A 15,439-nucleotide genomic window follows, 5' to 3' on the forward strand; every position below is an offset into this window, starting at 1 on the left:
CAACCAGGAAAGACTTGCATGCATGTTGTCGATGTTAGTTCTGTATGTGCAGTTAATGGAAAGGCCTGCTGCTCTGTTTTGAGCCAGCTGCAGCTTTGCAATGTCTTTCTTTGCTGCACTGGATCATATTACCAGCCAGTAATCAAGATGGTACCAGAGCCTTAATAACTAGTACAGTTGATTTGTGTCAAAAACACAGGACTTATTTTTATAACAGACATATCCCTCCACTTCTTCAGATCAACTTTGTCAATATGACCTGAACATGATAATTTGGGCTCCTGAGTGGCGCAGCAGTCTAAGGCACTGCATCTCAGTGCTAGAGGCGTCACTACAGACACCCTGGTTTGAATCCAGGCTGTATCACAACCGGCCGTGATTGGGAGTCCCATAGGGCGGCGCACAATTGACTTCCCTACTTAAATAAAGGTTCAATTTTAAAAAATGTAACAATTGACAATCCAATGTTATACCTAGGAGTTTAGCTTCCTCAACTTGCTCCATGGTTACACCCTTTATGTACAACTCCAGTTGAGGTTTAGGTCTTAGAGATGTTTTGAACCGAATACAATGCTTTTAGTTTTAGATGTATTTAAGACCAGTTTAGCTATTCTGATACTGACTGTAGCTCCTTATTAGAGTCTCAGTGAGCTCACTGGCTTTGGCTACTGACATGTAGAGTGTGGAATCATCAACATACATAGTCATTCTAGCTTCATGTAAGATCAGTCGCAAATCATTTGTAAAAATAGAGAAAAGTAACGGCCCAAGGCAACTGCCCTGAGGGATATGGCACTGTAGATATCTGATGTTAGAGAAGCTTCCGTTGAGGAACGCTCTGTGGGTTCTATTGAATAAATAACTATCCAAACATGTGATGTGAAGCCATAGCAAGGGAGTTTTTTTCAATACCAATTTAGGATCAATAACATCAAAGGCTGCACTGAAATCTAACAATACAGCTCCAACTATCATCTTAATATCCATTTATTTTAACCAATCATCTGTCATCTGAGTCAGTGCAGTACAAGTTGAATACCCTTCTCTGTAGTTCTATTTGGTCAAACAATCCTCTCCATCAGTTTACTAAGAACAGGCAGAAAACTGACTGGTCGGCTGTTAGAGCCAGCAAAGGGTGCATTACTATTTTTAGGCAGTGAATTACTTTCGCTTCCTTCCATGCCTGTGGGCACCCACACTCCTTTAGGCTTTGGTTAAAGATATAGCAAATAGGAGTGGCATATACATTCTGCTACCATTCTCAATAGTTCCCATACCTGGTGGCTTATCATTATTGATGGATAACAATAGTTTTTCCACCTCTCCCACACTAACTTGACCAAATTCAAAACAGCCATCCTTCTCTTTCATTATTAGATATTTTATACAAAAATATGATTTTTCACTGTTCAATGTTGTCATTTCACTTCTGAGTTTTTCCACTTTACTAGTGAAATAATCATTAAAATGATTGGCAATATCAAAAGGTTTGTTATCGATAACCCATTACCTTCAATGGAGATTCATTGGGTTTTCTGCCCATGACATCATTTAAGGTACTCCAAAGTCTTTTTTCCATTGTGTTGTATGTCATTTATCTTTGTTTGGGAATATAATTTCTTATTTTTCTTTACGTTTAGTCACAAAATGGCTCAATTTGTTGAGCCAGCTGTTGAAATCTTTGTCCCAGTTGTCCCTTCAATACGAAACAGTGTCTACCCAGTTCCATGGGGGACAGCACATCCCAGCTAATGGGGGAGGGTGTTTGTGAGGGAAAGAGTCTAATAGAGACGGAGAGAGTCAGTGAAAGAGAAATTAGAGGATGAGAGAGGGAGGGAGATAATTAGACGGGAAAATAAAGGGAAAGTTGGAATTTCTTAATTTGAAATGTAAGGGAAAATAGTCAGTCGTCACAGTTTTGTCCTCGGTGCTTCAGGTCTGTACTCTTTTAAGTATTCATCTCTTTCCCTCTTTTCCTCACTCTCCCTCCTTCTCTGTATCTCTCTTGCTTCAAGTGGGAGTCATTATGATTCGGGGCTACTATTGTCAAACTTTGTAGTGCATATAAGCCCACTGACAAAGAATCAATCACACATGTGAGCTTTGAAAATATACTTTTTGGATGTAGAATACCCTCTCTTCCCCCTCAGTGCTCCATGAGAAACAGAGTTTATTGGTGGCTGGGTTGGTCCGTTCCTGGGTTGTGGTGTGGTGTACCCCCGTCTCTGGGGAAGACATTAGTCTGTCTGCAGCAGCTGGGACTTCAGAGGATGGGAAGGAGAAAGGGAAAAAGTGCTACACTCCTTTCTGACAGAAAGAGAGTGGGATAGAGAGAAAGGAAGAGAGGGAAACAGTTCCATATGTCTGGAAAGCTAAGTGTGCTAATAGGCTAATGAGTTCTCTGTGTGATATAGCGCTGGGAAGATATTGAGAGAGGTCATCATGTAGGGGAAGGAGCAGCTTGTTAACCCTATCAACTCACTGCCTAACTTGTCTCTCATACACAATAGTTCACTGACGATGTCCTCAATTTGGGCAGTGCCAATAAAAACTGAGGAAGTCATGTCAACAGACTGATTGCGGTTAAACATACCTAGCCAAAAGAGGACGCCACATCATCATCACTAAATGCATTGTTTCTCAGTCCCCTACCACAATGTTAGTCTGTAAGCTCGCCATGTAGTCCACCTCCCAGACGTCTGCTAGGATGACTGGCGCTGGCTAGACCAGGGCTCTTATTGGTTTAGGAGACATCCAGGACATGCTCTGCTCCTCATCTTGTGGAAAAAGTGGTGTTCTTCTGGAAAGAAGCAGAGGGTAAATGAATCACATCCTCGTCTCATCCTCCATTTCACTCGCTCTCCCACAATCGTTCTCATCCATTTGGATGCAGCGTGTGCGGACGAGGGCCAAGGAAAGCCGACTGGCCTTGCTCTTCTATTCCATGCTGCAGACTTGGCCTAGTTTGTAGGTGGTTGTTTTCCAAGCCAGCGATGCAGGGAAGAGAGACCCAAACATCCCAACCGCATCTCGTCAGGTCTGCATGGCCCAGAGATCAAAAGTGTGTGGCGTCTAGCTGCCCGTCAGTGAGATGCCATCCAGTCATCCAGGGTGTCTGTAAACCAAGCTGAAGGAAACACAGAGGTAGCTTTTGGTCACGTGTTTGCTGTTATGTTGGCTGTGATATTTACAACAATGTGCGCACCATATTGTTTTTCTGTCCGATATCAGTGAAGGTTAGGTTAGCCATTATGGTTGAAATGTGTTTATATTAACTAGCCTATGCTATTAAATATTGTTCAGATGGCTAGCAATCAATGAGGGAAGGGACATTTATTTTTCTCATGACATAAGACTTTTCCCAGCTCCTGTGATATACTTAGGTGTGTGCGTAACTCTTTCCCTGAAACTAGCTGTTATGTTGAGCTCACACACATACGTTTCTGCCACCCGTCAGCCAATGCTGATCCCCAGAGCTGATGGTTCTACAGGTGTGAGCATGTCGTATCACGCTCCTCTTTATTCATTGTGGCACAACCCTTGGGCTAAAAGTTAATGTGTAGCCAAAGTACTGTACACCCACCAACAGTCACACCACTTGCTAGTCCTCCCCATGATATCTACAGTATGATCTCGGCATGGTAGCACAGTGCTACAAAGATAACATAATACCTACTGGCTTGAATTCCCCTTTAGGAAGAACACAGTAGTGACCACAGTAAAGACCGTAGAAGCTGTAATAGGTTTAATCACCAAACAAAGGGTGTGTTTATTTCACTGGCATGTCTCTTTGAACTAACGGGTGCCAGCTGTGTTGGTGTCAGTTTACAGTTGTGAATTTGTTGGGTTAAGTAAAATTAACCCGTTTTCATATATTTACGTGCGCCTTTTAAACTATTAGTGACAGTCCATCACAGCATGAAGCTTGACAAAACAAGTTTGCACCTAGGCTCAAGTCATAAAATAGGAGTTAATGTAGTAGGTTTTAAAAGCGATTCCAAACTGCCAAGGCTGTAATATGAAACAAAGGCTTGTCTATGGTAACAAAGGAGACATTTTCCCTGTCGGTCCTTCCACCCCCTGCCATAGCAGACACTCTAGATGTACTGTACAATTTTCTACTGATGGTTGAGATGATGAATATATGAATATCTGGAATGATACCACCACTTCTAAGTGCCCCTGTCATGCAATAGTTTTTCTGGATGGCTACTAGTAAATACTGGCTTTTCTGTTGAAGTATACTGTCTCTCACTATCTCAGCCTCTATTCAAATCTGAAATTGTGCCATTCTCAGTTATGTATGAAGCAATCGAGAGCTTGGAAAACATTCATTTTTTAAGAATAGAGTGGTTGAAATTTCAATTAAAAGTTTTAACTTGAGATTGAGGACCAGGTATTAGTGCATTTAACTGAAAGCATCTCGCATGATGTTAGGGACGGCCAATGCAGGAGAGGGTTTCCTGCTCCTCATCTTCTACCTTCAACCACCTCTTCTTAATGTGTAAAAACTGTTGGTAGATAGATCCGGCAAGAACTAGGACCATGAAAAAAACTGTCTGCGCAATTGGCTTCTGCGCCCTCACCCGCTAGTGACTGAATGCTGATATACTTGGTTCTGACTCACTACAGGTTGTCCGGCAAGAACAGTACGGAAGCTTCTCAGTCCAGGACTTTTATTATCTTCATCACCACACACTGTAGTGTTGTAAATGTTGGGGATGAGTGTTAAGGCATTAAGACCAGCCCATGGTTCAAAATAACCTGGTGAGTCACTTATGGTCAAGAGAAAGTCAGAACCACCAAAATGACATATAAAGTATACGACACGGAATCCACAAGGACAAAAAGTAGCTGCAAGTGGTTAGTAGGTGATAGCTAGACTAACAGTCCTCACACATGAAGAGTCACTGCATTTAATGTTTCCTTTATGCCTATTCACACACAGACACTCCCACCCTCAAAGGGCTCATATCAGCTAGTCTAGGCATTCAGTTTATGAGTGAATGTGTGTAAGCATGACTGTACCGCCCTCAAGACAGTGGCAGCATTGTGCGTAAGCAGATGGATATGTACATGTGTGTTTCATTCACTGGGCTGAGACATTTCAATAAGCACCAGTCGATTGTATAACAATCACGCTGTTATTACCACTATCACCACAGCAAGCGGCTGGCGGACAACCAGTCCTGACTGTCTCAGTGACTAAGACTCACCTGACTTCCTCTTGCCACCGGGGGCTTTTTTACCTCCATCTGGTTATCCCCTCACCCTGGTCAGGTCAGGGTAGGGGTGGTGTGTGTGTGTATTTCCTCACAAGGATAACAAAACAAGGAAAATTCAGACAAGTGGGGACATTTCGCCGGTTCCCACAAGGAAAAATGCTATTTTAGGTTTAGGGGTTAGGTTTAGGGTTACAATTAGGGTAAGGGTTCGAATTATGGTTCGGTTTAGGGTTTGAGGTTAAGCTTAGGGTTATGTTAAAGGTTAGGGTTAGGTTTAGGCAAAATAGGATTTTGAATGGGAATCAATTGTTTGGTCCCCACAAGGATATTAAAACAAACGTGTGTGTTTGTTCGTGTGTGTGTATGTGAGAGTGAGTGTGAGGGTGGGGAGTCACAGACTGAATAGCAGTTCAGACTGCTATTCTGGTGTCATGTCTGGATGAAGGGAATGACAGGGGGGAGGAAGAGAAGGTGGGATTGGGGGATGTGAAAAGTTCCCCTCAGTTACACACTCTCATCTTCTCACTGTCATCTTCTATTAATACTTACGCACAACTCAGGGGCCAAGTTCACATTGAGTTCCCGCAAGCTAAAATGGCGTCTTATTATTGACATTCCATTTTTATGGATTAATACTATTTGTAGACCTATTCAGCTATTGTAGGCAACGGTCAGCAGTAAAATGTGGCTCTAATGTTGTGTAGGGATGCCAATCAACATGTAATAACCTAGTGTATACACTATATTGGAAAGGGAAATGTAGTGTTATCATATTTCATGATGGCAATATGAATATGCCTGGGTAGTTGACTACAGGGCGTGTTTTGGTGTTTGCATACAGAGACTTTTGGCTGTGTAGATCTTTGGCTTGTTGGCCAGTCAGTCTCAGTTACCTTAGCTTCCCACACTGTGACTCTATTTATAACCCAGGGTAAACAAAATGGATACAGGGACCAAATGGGAAAGGTCTCAATATGGTGCTGTTGTCAGGGAATTCATGGTGGGCACTATCGGCTCAACATGATGTAGTAACGCTTCGGCTAGGACCATACACTCATTGGCTATGACTGGACAGAATGGAAATTATTTCATGCAGAGAGAAACTGTGGCTGGATAAATATACCCTCTGTCTGTCTTTCTGTCTGTCTAGGCACTGTCTCTGGCTTGTCATGGTTGCCTAGCCATGGAGTCTGTGGTTCCTGAGTTTAACATAAATGGGTTTCTACTGTTTCATGAGGTACTGGCCAGTGGTCACTTATAAAATAGATGCACTGTTGAGGGGGTGGACTGACCATACAGTGAGAAGAATTGGAAGGGTCTATGGAATTGTGCTTGAAGGACTTTAGCTTCACTGTAAATATTAATGCTATAAATAAATACGCCCTCCCTAACTTGTCCCCCTACAGATCAAGCTTCCTGTGCTGATGTTGGGGCTTTCGTCAGACCTGAGGCCTGGGGAGTTTGTGGTGGCCATCGGAAGCCCCTTCTCACTCCAGAACACAGTTACCACAGGAATAGTCAGCACAACCCAACGAGGGGGCAAGGAGTTGGGCCTACGCAACTCTGAAATGGAATACATTCAGACAGACGCTATTATCAATGTGAGTCTGTGAACACATGCACACACATCCCAAAGGATTGTGAACTGAGAACTGAAGTGATGTCCTTTTTTTGTTGACAGTATGGTAATTCAGGAGGCCCTCTGGTGAATCTGGTGAGAATACTCTTTGTTTATTGACAGTTAAACAGTAGTTCTACATGTCTAATAGAAGGCAGACACTGTGTCTGCATGATGGCACATTGTAGTTTGAAACTGTATGCAAATGTGTGATTGTGTTAGAGTGTTATTAGTGTGTCACTATGTGTGGTTTTCAGACACTAAATTGACTATTGTATATTGTTGTTGGATGATTGTATTATTGACTTCATTATTGACGGTATTATTGTAGGATGGTGAGGTGATCGGGATCAACACCCTGAAAGTGACAGCTGGTATTTCTTTCGCCATTCCCTCCGATAAGATCAGAGAGTTCCTGACTGAATCCTACGTCAGACAGTTCCGAGGTAGGACGTTGTATCCCTATAATCATCCTGGGTGTAACATCTAAATATGTCCCCCTAGTGTATGGTCCTGTTTACACGGAACCTAAACTGGCTGCGCGCATGCGCCATCGTGCATAAATGTATTTTGTCCCCCTACACCAAACGCGATCACGACACGCAGGTTAAAATATCAAAACAAACTCTGAACCAATGACATTAATTTGGGGACAGCTCGAAAAGCATTAAACATGTATGGCAATTTAGCTAGTTGCACTTGCAAGCTAATTTGTCCTATTTAGCTAGCTTGCTGTTGCTAGCTAATTTGTACTGGGATATAAACATTGAGTTGTTATTTTACCTGAAATGCACAAGGCCAACCGAATCGTTTCTAGTCATCTCTCCTCCTTCCAAGCTTTTTCATATTTGAATTTATATGGTGATTGGCATTTACACTTTCATAGTATTGCCACGACAACCGGCAAAACATTGTCTTTCAATCACCCACGTGGGTATAACCAATGAGGAGATGGCACGTGGGGACCTGCTTCTATAAACCAATGAGGAGATGGGAGAGGCAGGACTTTCAGCGCGATCTGCGTCAGAAATAGAAAGGAGCTCTATTTTAGCCCTTGGCATCGCAGACGCTCGTTGGCGCTTGCGAGCAATTATTGAATAACATGGATTTCTAAATTTATTTTGCGATGCTCGCGCACGCGACGTGTCCGGTCTGGTCAGCATGTTAGCCATGTTTTGAGGATAACCATAAACACTTACAGACATTTTGATTCAGACCCCATTATAACTAAGCATATCCCATGGCTCACATCAACACCATCATCCCAGACACCCTGGACCCAATCCAATTTGCAAAAAAAGATCCACAGATCACCAATCTCTATTGCACTGTACACCAGGGGCATTTCTTGGATTTGAAGACATTCGGGGCTTAGCCCAAAGCCACTAGGGGCGTCCAGGGGCATTCTTCCCTGGCCCCCAAAGAAAGGAATTTCAACAGCTAAATGCATGAATTTGGCGCATTTTGACACGAACACTGAGAGATTAGAACATTGAGAGTTCAGGAAATGTTCAGGTAAATTGTACCTTCCTACCTGCCACAGCAGACACTGCCAGTACTCAATTACAGTTGCTACTGTGGGGGTCTCTACTCTGGAACACTCTCTACTCTGGAACACATACATCTACAGTGTATTGCCAAAAACCACTCAACAACTTCAAACAAACTGAGAGAGAGACACACACACACACAAACTGTGTCGTAATTAGAATCCATAGAGTGGCTTTAAGTGATACTGTGTGCTCACCCCTCCTCTGCCTCTCTACATCGCTTTCTTTACATTGCTTTTTTTTCTTGTCTGCCTCATCAGAAAGGTCTCACGGTAGAGGTGTAGCATGTCATTAGTTAGTTTTAAAGGGTGATTGCATTATAGATTTTGTTTATTAAGAAATGCTAGCGTCCATGACTGAATTCAAATGTGAATTGGTTTCAGGGTGTGGTTTGATGTGGGTGTCTCCTGTGTGTGTTCACTGGTGGGAAGAGTTAGCCAAATTATTTTGCCAATTAGCTTCAGCCGGCTGGTGTACAACTTGATTGAATTTGGATAGCCTATCTCTCAGGCAAGTTAGGGACCATCAATAAATGACAATGTAAATGAGACAATATTTTCATGTTGCACACCTTTTCATTTTTTCTCATTTCCATATTTATGTATGCATTTCTGAAATGTATAGTTGGTTTGAGGTTTTTAAGCAATTGATATTTGGAGCTATTGGAATTTTAACATGTTGTCCCATTACATTTTGTAATTAACCGATTGTCCCTAACTAGCCCCATAGGGATATCCAAAGTCAACCCAAATTTACCACAGGCATTAAGATTAGGCCGCGTGCAGCTGCACTCCGAATCGATGATTACTTGTGTGCTGCCAGCTGTGGGCATGTAGGAGGGATTGAAACAAACCCAACCATCATTTATGCAGTCACGACCACAAGTCTCACAAAACTCTGTTTTGGATGAGACTGACTTTATTCCCAAAATTATCCTATTTACAGTTTTTAGTCAATTTTGACATTAGAATAAATGTTTCTGACTCATATCAATGCCACATAAGCTGTTTTTTAAATGAGAAGTTGGTTTATAGGGGCAGTTGTCTTTAAGGTTACTGTATACTGACAGGACCAGTGGAACTCAACTGTAAAGAAAAATTCAAGTGTCTTCATAACTGCACAAAGAACTCCAATGTGGGTATGCAGACCCGCGAGCAACTGTAGCCCCATATGATTTTTTTGTGGCCCCACCACCATCAAAGTTGCCCATCCCTGCCCTACGGTATATGAATATAAAGAGACATGTGCCCCAAAAAATACCTGTAGAATGGAATAAGTTATAAGACCTTGTCAGTTCTACTAGCTAATGTAAGATTTTTAGTAGATTGCGTAACATTTGAGGACACAACTTAAGGGCCTATGTATTTTCAATGTTTTGTTCACCTACAATCTAACCACAAAGCTGGTCATCTTTCCCCCTCTCTTTCTGGCTGCCCTCCTCTTTCCCTTTCAAGTTCAAGTTAGTTTTTTTGTCACATACATGTGGAGTACAATGCTTTCTTGCAGGTTAACCTCTCGGCAATGCAGCAACAATAGAAAAAGTAAGTGGCTAAATGAATAAAAAAAGTAATACAAATAAAAGCTAAATGAAATAATTTCACCAATTTAATAATGGGCATTTTTTTTTTTTTTTTTTTTTACAAATAGTTACATAGCCTATATGGAAATAACAGACATGAGCCAAGCATGTTTACCTTTAGAATGGAATAGGTTATAAGACCTCTGTGATTCATTTAATTTTGTCAGTTCTACCAACTCAACATTGCTCATTTTCAACATGGGTAGTCTTTCCTGCAGTCGAATAACCAAAGTGCCCTCTAGTGGCCTCATGAGTGGGATGTTATTAATATTTTTCATAACTTCATAATTAATAAACATATATATTTTTTAACAGCCCAAAATCCGGTGTTTCTATGTCAAATGGTTTTGTTATATTTCATTCTTCTGCTATGTGTATAAAGTGTAATATTAGGATGCAAACTCAAAATTGAATACATTTAAATTCTATATCTTCTTTTTTGAATCCTATAACCATGTGTGTGAGGTATATACTTTTGTTTCAAAGTAGATTAGTTTAAGACTACCAAGAAACACTGTGCGACCCTGATTTAGCCCACTGCAATAAAAGGTTAAATATAATGTTGTAGTAAAGTTGAGCTTCAGTCCACAGATACTGTATGTGCTTCAGTCAGAAAAATTTTCTCTCATCTCTTCGGTCTCCGCTAGCTAGCCAGCCAGTAGCTACCGAAGTGGCTAGCCAGCCAAGCTAGCTACAGATACGAAACCCATCAAATACACTCGCAGTAAATAAACACTTGTCCTAATACGACTTATATCGACATCCTTTGCTTGCCCATTCACTAAATATACTGTTAAATAACTCTAAATGACATCCAATAGCTTTAGGATGCTGAGCGCTAACGCTAGCTTATTAGCATTAGCCAGCACTTACGCTAAAGGAGACTAGCTAGTTAGCTACCACCAACCCTGCACAAACATGTGGCTAAATCTGCTGTTGCTTAGCTGCAGTTTGACGGTCTGGCTGTTCTGTACGCTCCACCTCATTCATTGCTGATTTCAACCGGCTCACCTTTTTTGCCTCTCTTTCGGGAAGAAGTTCAAAATATCCATATTCGTTCTGTGCTATGCTGAAAACTCTGAGTGACATGCATTTTGCTGAGTGATGACATTGACATCTAACCAGGGCTGTACGGGTGGGCAAGGGGTCAAGGGACATGAGCAGCCCACTGTGTTGTGAAATCTTGACCAATCACAGCAGGCACTGTGACACAAAAGGCTTATTGCAGTGCCTTCTATTGCCTAGTGCAGTATATTGTATTGTTTATTTTTGTCATAAAAAAATGCCAGTATACTGCATCTCACAAGTGATGTGTAGTTATAGAAACTCATATCAGACTGAAATGTGGAAAAAAGAAATTGGTGATTGGACCAAAAACATCTGGGGCTGAAGCCCCAGCAGTCCAGGCCTAATGACGACACTGCTCCACACAGCCATTTCTCACTTGGACAAAAGGAACACGGATGTGAGAATGCTGTTCATTTATTACAGCTCTAGTTTTCAACATCATAGTGCCCTCCTAGCTCATCACTAAGGACCCTGGGACTGAACACCTCCCTCTGCAACTGGATCCTGGACTTCCTGACGGGACGCCACCAGGTGGTGAGGGTAGGCAACAACACATCTGCCACGCTGACCCTCAACACGGGGGCCCCTCAGGGGTGCATGCATAGTCCCTCCTGTACTCCTTGTTCACCCACGACTGCGTGGCCACACACGCAGTCGTGGGTGGCCACGCCAACACCATCATTAAGTTTGCAGACGACACGACGGTGGTACAGTAGGCCTGATCACCGACAACGATGAGACAGCCTATAGGGAGGTATGGCAACTGCTTGTACATCACTGGGGCCGAGCTCCCTGCCATCCAGGACCTATATATACCAGACGGTGTCAGAGGAAGGCCCTAAAAATGTTCAGACTCCAGCCACCCAAGTCATAGACTGTTCTCTCTGCTACCGCACGGCAAGTGGTACTGATGCACCAAGTCTGGAACCAACAGGGCCTTGAACAGCTTCTACTCCCAAGTCATCAGACTGCTAAATAGTTAGTTAAGCAGTTTACCAAATAGCTACACGGGCTATCTGCATTGGCCCTTTTTGCACCAACGTTTTTGACTCATCACATACACTGCTGCTACTGTTTATTATCTGTCACTTTATTCCTAGTTATATGTACATATCTACCTCAATTACCTCGTACCCCTGCAAATCGACTCGGTACTGGTACCCCTTGTATATAGCCAAGTTATCATTACTGATTGTGTATCTATTGTTACTTTTAGTATGACGTGTTTTTCTTTTCTATTATTTCTCTATTTTCTTTCTCTCTGCATTGTTGGAAAGGGCCCAGAAGTAAACATTTCACTGTTAGTCCACACCTGTTGTTTACAAAGCATGTGACAAATAACATTTGATTTGACTCAGCCTCAGAATCACCCAGATATTCTTCAAGTCAAAAGCAAACCCCTTTTGCATATAATTAAACAGCTGCCCTCTTCCTGATTTTTTTCTTCTTAATGTGTTTCCTTAGGAAGAGCTGGGGCAAAGAAGAGATACATTGGCGTGAGGATGATGACACTCACTCCAGCGTAAGTAAATCCTCATTAACTGGTCATATTTGTAATGAAAAGGATGGGACGTTTTCTTTTGTCAACTCCTGATAAATACGATGAAAGACTTGAAAGTGTGCACTAAACTGGAGAATGTAGTTATCCAAAGCTGTCAAAAATAACGTATTTGAACTGGGCCTGGTGAACTGCATTTCAGTTGGATACAGACAACTAAGCACTTTTTCCTAATGGGTTACTTCATTTCTTCCCCTTCACTCTCTAGGTTGACCAAGGAGCTAAAGGTGCGACACAGAGACTTCCCTGATATCACCTCTGGAGCGTACGTCATGGAGGTCATCTCCAAAACACCAGCCGCAGCGTAAGTACAAACTAACAGGGAAAGAAAGTACAAACATACTCCATCTCACCAATAATGTGAGTTTCTTATGAGTGTGAGGACAATTTGTCAGACTTTTTATGTGCTCAGGGGTATTGTCTTTGGCTCTTTCCACTGTTTGTACACGTTTCAAATGTATATAGACAATCAACGCCCAACTCTCCCCACAAAAACCCACTTACATTCACACACACTCTCTCTCTCCAGTTTTCACTTGCACACACAACCCCCCTTAGTAAAACATTGCTTGTTCACCCACTCAAAAATCCTCCCCTCCCACATCCTCAGCAGCACATTTAGTGTGATCAGCTCTGGTGACCACAGTTCTACCAGAGAAGGGTTGTGGTTGGAGAGACGCTGAGGTCAGCTATTCCATTCATCCCTCAAGTAGCAAGGGGTTTGCTGTGGTTTTCCTGGTCCCTCTCACCCTGCCCTAGTTCTTATATTAGGCCTTCTGTGTCTCATTGGTGGTGTAAGTGTTAGTCTTGTTTGCCTGAGTACAGTGAGGGGAATGTGGAAGTATTATCAGTGATGGTGGGAGAGTAGTTGTGTGAAAGTGGAGGCTTTGATATCACTTCTGGGAACCACTCCAGTCTTTGTGTAATTTAGTTTTACTAGATTTCTATTCTGGGTGTGTTTGGTCTGTGGGAGTGTTGCACAAAGCACTTTCCCCTGACTAATTATTGTGGTTCGGATGAAGGATACATATATGTTGTCATTTAGCAGAATCTTATCCAGAGGAACAATTACAGGAACAATTAGGGTTAAGTGCCTTGCTCAAGGGCACATCGGCCAATTTTTTCCGCCTAGTCGGCTCGGGGATTCGAACCAGCGACCTTTACGGTTACTGGCCAAACGCTCTTAACTGCTTGGCTACCTGCCGCAATTAATTTCAGTTCATTCTAACACATTTGTCCTGCACTACAAATGAAGGCATCAATTAATGTATGAACTATATTAACCTTCTAACAAGAAATATAAAGGCAACCCGGCCAATGGAATCCATTCCTAGCTGAATGTAGATACAATAAAGAGCAATCATGAAACTATACCTTGAAATAACAATCTTATTATTATAGCTAACCATTCTATCCAGCATGTTTGTTGCTGTAGTTCTCATTCTGTTGTGTTCCTCCTCTCTTAGTGGCGGTCTGAAGGACCATGATGTCATCATCTCTATCAACGGCCAGCGGATTTCCTCTGCAACCGACGTCAGCACCATCATCAAGAAGGACGTCACGCTGCAGGTGGTGGTGCGCCGTAGTAACGAGGATGTCATCATCACCATCGTTCCCATGGAGATCGACCCCTGACCCCCAGCCCCACCGATGAGCTGATGCTCATTAGCATCACTAATGGACCTTATATGGACGTGTGTTTAATCGCGCTCCATGGAGAATCTGTGGCCTTTAGGGCTTTGTGGCACCATGCACCTGATCAGGTTAAGACTTCGCCTTGAAAAGGAACGATTGTATAGAGCATCTCAGCAGAGTTGTACTTCCTCATCCATGTGTATTACACTTTTATTATTGTACGCTTCTACTACTGTTTACTGTTAAACACTAGCTAGTTGACCTGTTTTGACTTGTTAATTCTGTGTTTTTTTATACTGACTGATTGTTCAGATGGAGGCCCACCATGGCAATGTAAAACAATGTAGAGAGCAGCTCTGAGCGAGTTGTGCAATTATTTTTTTCTAAATTCCTATTCTAAGTACTGTAGTTTTATGGTGTATTTGTCGATGACATTTACAGAGAAGAGAATAAAGTCTTAAGTGTTTTATGATGGTAACTTTGATGTTGGAGATGAAAGGATCAATCTGAAGAGCTCACGTATCACAATCTTTTTCAAGCATTTTCTCTCCCCACCTCTCTTTCTGTATCGCTCTCTTTCTCTCTCTCACTCACTCACACGCACACGCACACACACACACACACACACACACACGCAAACATACAGACACACACACACACACACTGTGATGGACTGCTCCCTGACTGAGATTAGATTTACAATATTTTCTTTGCATGTGTATGAGCTTAGCCATGACACACATACTCACACACACACACACTCACAAGGAGGACATAAAATTGATGTGGGGCTGTTTTTTATTTAGTTTTACTGCCTCCATAAGGGTTTGATACTGGCCTGCTGTGGCAGTTGGGCTAGGGGCTCTGTAGGCTGACCTCACAGAGAGGATAATGGTCCATACACGTGATCCAGACAAGGTCCTACAGATGAGACACTCACATGAACACACCGTAAATGATACAGACAACATCTTAGTGTCATTATACTCCTTATAGTGTGTTGTAACATATGGAGTATGTCTAGATTCTGAACTAAAACATTTCCCATTGATTTATTCAACATTAAAAATATTAATATCTCAAAAGTAGATTTAGATTTAGTTCATTTTAAGACTTACTGTTTGGAACAATATACTCTACAAGTACATCCAATTCACAGAGTGGGCTCTCTGCTAATTCTGAAGCTCTGCTAAATTTTATGAGCAC

The 15,439-nt window shown here is 42.2% G+C and overlaps 1 protein-coding gene across 1 annotated transcript in view; it reads left to right on the forward strand.

Moving 5' to 3' along the window:
* LOC120045642 (serine protease HTRA1A-like) overlaps window positions 1-14,546 on the forward strand; it is a 30,310-nt gene extending 15,764 nt beyond the window's left edge. Inside the window, exons 5-10 of the mRNA XM_038990558.1 lie at window positions 6,632-6,826; window positions 6,907-6,939; window positions 7,175-7,289; window positions 12,505-12,562; window positions 12,807-12,902; window positions 14,065-14,546. Coding sequence (XP_038846486.1) covers window positions 6,632-6,826; window positions 6,907-6,939; window positions 7,175-7,289; window positions 12,505-12,562; window positions 12,807-12,902; window positions 14,065-14,233 — 666 coding nt within the window. The 3' untranslated portion in view covers window positions 14,234-14,546. The remainder of the gene's footprint in view (window positions 1-6,631; window positions 6,827-6,906; window positions 6,940-7,174; window positions 7,290-12,504; window positions 12,563-12,806; window positions 12,903-14,064) is intronic.
* The last annotated feature ends 893 nt before the right edge of the window (window positions 14,547-15,439 follow it).

This window comes from Salvelinus namaycush, chromosome 4 (assembly GCF_016432855.1).
Source record: "Salvelinus namaycush isolate Seneca chromosome 4, SaNama_1.0, whole genome shotgun sequence".
NCBI lineage: Eukaryota > Metazoa > Chordata > Actinopteri > Salmoniformes > Salmonidae > Salvelinus > Salvelinus namaycush.